The following is a 3,769-nucleotide window of genomic DNA, read 5'->3' on the forward strand; positions in this document are numbered from 1 at the left end:
CCAATTATAATCTTACTCCAACTCAATGTATTACTCCCATTACATCTTAAATATCCAACAACACAAACATTTCATCATTACAACATCTCAACATTATGGCCTTTCATTAGCAACCTCCTAAGACCTTGTTCCTCTAAGCATAACAAACATAGTCTATATGCGTCATACCTTAAACAAGAGTGTCACATGAACTATTTTACTGCATTACTTTAATCCCCCTTTTATTATCCCCCTACTGTATGTTTCCTCATACTTTCAGCATGTATCTAACATATTTAACCTTGCATTATTATCTCAATAAATTCCAGTCCAAATGTATTTATTTTTCTTACTTTCTTTCAATATCAATTCTCTCTCAATGTTCATTCTTCTTTGTTCTCTATGTGTGTGTGGAAGTGGAACTTCTTCATATGTGTGTGTGTGTTGGGGTGTATAAGAGTATAAGAGTGTGTCTCTAAAATGTCACAGAGAACTTGAATAGAAAAATCGTGAATAACAACAGCACTCCTTTTTTTCTTTTCAACAACTTCTTTGCTTTACTATGTTTCAGTTTTATTTTCCCCATAAATTATTCCACCCTTGCCTCACACCAGCTTTAAAGTAATCTAAAGCTCCCTTGTGTTCCTCAGCTCTCTTCTTCATCTCTTCCAGTTTCTGAACCTTCTTTGTTTCTCCTGTCTCCTTCATCTTGTCAATCAGGAAGCCAAGATGCAGAGCAGCGGACAGAGAGAGGGACTTCAAAGCGATCTCATCCAGTTTGATGAGGTGCTGGTAGGATTCCTCCACCAGTGTGGCATTCTGGAGAGTGAATTGCTCCAACTCAGCCTGAAGTCTGATGATCACATTCCCTTTCTCTAATTCATACTTATTTTTCAATTACTCATATGTCCTTGTAACCTTCCTGGTCTTTGTAACATACATTTTATATCCTTTGAGATGATCGGTGTAGTGACATTTGCCAGTACACACAGTGCAGCAGTTGTTCTGCATCACACTGCACCATGAGAGATTACTGACCCACCAGCAGCCTGGATAGTGACAGTTCTCCTCACACACTGTGCAGGTAGTTGCATTCCCCTCTTTTGTAGGAACCTTCTCTTTGTACGACTCGTCAACAGTATGTGTAAAGTTCTTGTTTTCCTCAATGTCATACTTGTGTTCCTTGAGTGCCCCTTGAGTCTGCTTGATTTCATCCTGCTTCAGATCAACCATGTGGATCCGCTCGCGTAGGTTGCTGACACACGCCTCCAGATGTTTGCGTTCTCTCAGAACTCCTTCAGTCATCTTCACACTTTTTGGTTCTATTTTATAGTTTAAAAACTTGTCCATGGACTTTGCTCCCTTGTCCCAGGATGTCTTCTGACTAGACACATACTCCTCACAATCCTCATCATCCTCATCAAAGACTTCACATTGACAGTTGTTGAATGCAAAATGAACAGGTTGATTCCTGTCATTTTTGGCACAGGGAACGTTTGCTCTTGTAATAGCTTCAAGGGCATTCTTTGGGGGCCTCCCATCTGAGTGTGTGATAAGGGTCACAATGTTCTTCTCCATGCCAAATATAGACAAAACTGCATCGAAGATGTACTTCTGTCTGTCATTGAGTCGATTCTCAGTTGCCTTCACCACTAAACCCACAGCATCAATTTGATGAATCCCATTGGTAGACCTAAACATCTCCAACAGTTTTTCAGAGATCAGTTGGTCTTCTTGGATCCCTCTGGTGTCTCCATACCCAGGAGTGTCAATGATGATGAGAGAGTAGGGGACTCTCAGGCCCTCACACCCGAAGACTTCATACATAGTGATAGCTGTAGTTTGACTTTCACTTTGAATTCCTTTTTCCTCCTCAATGATCTCAAACCAGACTTTATGCTCCCACTCCACACCCAGGATGTAATTGACCATGACATTGATCAGAGTTGACTTCCCTGTTCCTGTCTCTCCCACTATCAGAATGGTTTTGTTGAGCTTACTGTGATCTCTCTCTCCAAAGGTACATCTTCTGAGCAGGCCTTCATCATCTAGATTCTGTTTCTTTGTTACCAGCTGATACCTTGCAGGAGGTCCTGAATTGATACGGGTACTTATTGCAATGGTGTCTTGTATTTTTGATGATGTGTCCCTAAAATGTCAAATAAATGAACATGTGTTATATACTCTTATGCACTATGCATTTCATTATACATTCAATTGTACTGTAACAATACATATCCTCTTACATTACAATATGAATGATGCTCACAACCTTAGGGATACAAATGTCTTATTTGGGGTTTAGCCCTCCCATAATGTTTCCCCCGGAATTGAGTTATTTGAATGGCATGAATCAACTACTTCATGTTTATCACGAACAATGTACTTTATTTTAATGGGCATTGTGGTCATATTCTTTGCCCTAAGCCAGATCCACTCTGTCTGTATGGTACGTCATTTATTTTTATTTTGCTCAGAGATCTGTAGGCAGGATTCAACATATTACATTTTTAGGATTTAACATCAGATAAAGTATCCTACATTTGTTGGTCTAGTTCATCTAATTAAATAATACTTTAGATTGAAATCTTTTTACATTTTTGATTCTTCCCTGCCTATTTTCCTTGGAGTCTTGATTTGCACAGACTGGGTTATATTATGACTACAGCACTTATACTCTGCAATGAAATATTTCTGTTTGACACAGAGATTTAATGGCATTCAACCGGACTGACTTGTTTGATTAGTCAACCAACTCTCTCTGCCATATCAGTCCTCCATGATAATGTATGTTAACTACAAAGAAATGTAATGGAAGGTTTGGTATAAGCAAACACCACATATCCTTAGTTATTAAACGTAAGTCTGTAATTAAGAGGAAGCTTAATGCGAATGTTGGGGTATAATGATGGAAGTATTGTTATCCCTGTGTTATTATCTATGATACTAAATTATGTTTGTCTTCCATCTATGCGCCAAATGTTTTGGAAGCTTAAATTGCTACACTTCCCAGACTCAGTGAGTATTTTTGGGAGAGATTTTAACCTGACATTAGATTCTACTATTGATACCACTAATACTGACATTACGGCAAGCCGGGCACCTTCAAGCTATATTAAGATTTTATTTTTGTGGATGACTGGTTCCTTAGAAATCCTAATACTAGGGATAATACCTTCTTCTCTCCCCATCATCAGTCTTTCTCACAAATTGATTGTCTTTTACTTTCATCTGTTTTTCTGATATGTATATCCCATGCAAATCATTCACCGTTATTGATTTATTTTGAGTCCTCTTGTTAGAGCCATACTTGAGAACATTAGAAAATGTTTAGGTTTAAACTGTTTCTTCATCTTAAAATGTGACTTAAAATCATTGATGTAGTTGCATGTGATCAAACACTACATGTTAGCTGTCCACATGACATAACATTTAGCCCTATGCTAACCTGAGTAGGAGGCAGTGATTATATACTGTAACAAATTCCAATGCCATTTCATAAAATAGGTCAACTGGGCCACCAGAGAGATGTTTTCAACCTATTCCATTTGGTCCGTCTCAGGTGTAGTGCCTATATTGCATGATGCATTATTGATAAGGCTTCCTGCTACAAACATGAGACAAAATTCAGCACGCTTTTTTGCATATATGACAATATTCCACGTTTTTACTCATCTGTTTCACACACGTGCTTTAATGAAACAAAGATAAAGGAGGTCTATACAGCATTTAAGGTTATAGTACATTGTAGAAAAAAAACAAGACACTTAAGGACTTGTCAAATAGCTGT

At 38.1% G+C, this 3,769-nt stretch overlaps 1 protein-coding gene across 1 annotated transcript; it reads right to left on the reverse strand.

Annotated features, from left to right (window-relative positions):
* Positions 1-552: 552 nt before the first annotated feature.
* On the reverse strand, positions 553-2,345 carry LOC118369171 (uncharacterized). Its single transcript, XM_035753635.1, has 3 exons — positions 2,341-2,345; positions 920-2,128; positions 553-832 (listed from the first exon to the last, which is right to left on the reverse strand). The coding sequence occupies exons 1-3, from the start codon at positions 2,343-2,345 to the stop codon at positions 553-555; spliced, it is 1,494 nt and encodes a 497-aa protein (XP_035609528.1).
* Positions 2,346-3,769: the final 1,424 nt, after the last annotated feature.

The sequence above is a fragment of the Oncorhynchus keta genome, chromosome 35, assembly GCF_023373465.1.
Source record: "Oncorhynchus keta strain PuntledgeMale-10-30-2019 chromosome 35, Oket_V2, whole genome shotgun sequence".
Classification (NCBI taxonomy): domain Eukaryota; kingdom Metazoa; phylum Chordata; class Actinopteri; order Salmoniformes; family Salmonidae; genus Oncorhynchus; species Oncorhynchus keta.

Coding starts and splice junctions, on each gene's coding strand:
- LOC118369171 (XM_035753635.1), bottom strand. Junction 833..919: donor CATCTCAAAGGATATAAAAT/GTATGTTACAAA, acceptor TGTGATCATCAG/ACTTCAGGCTGAGTTGGAGC.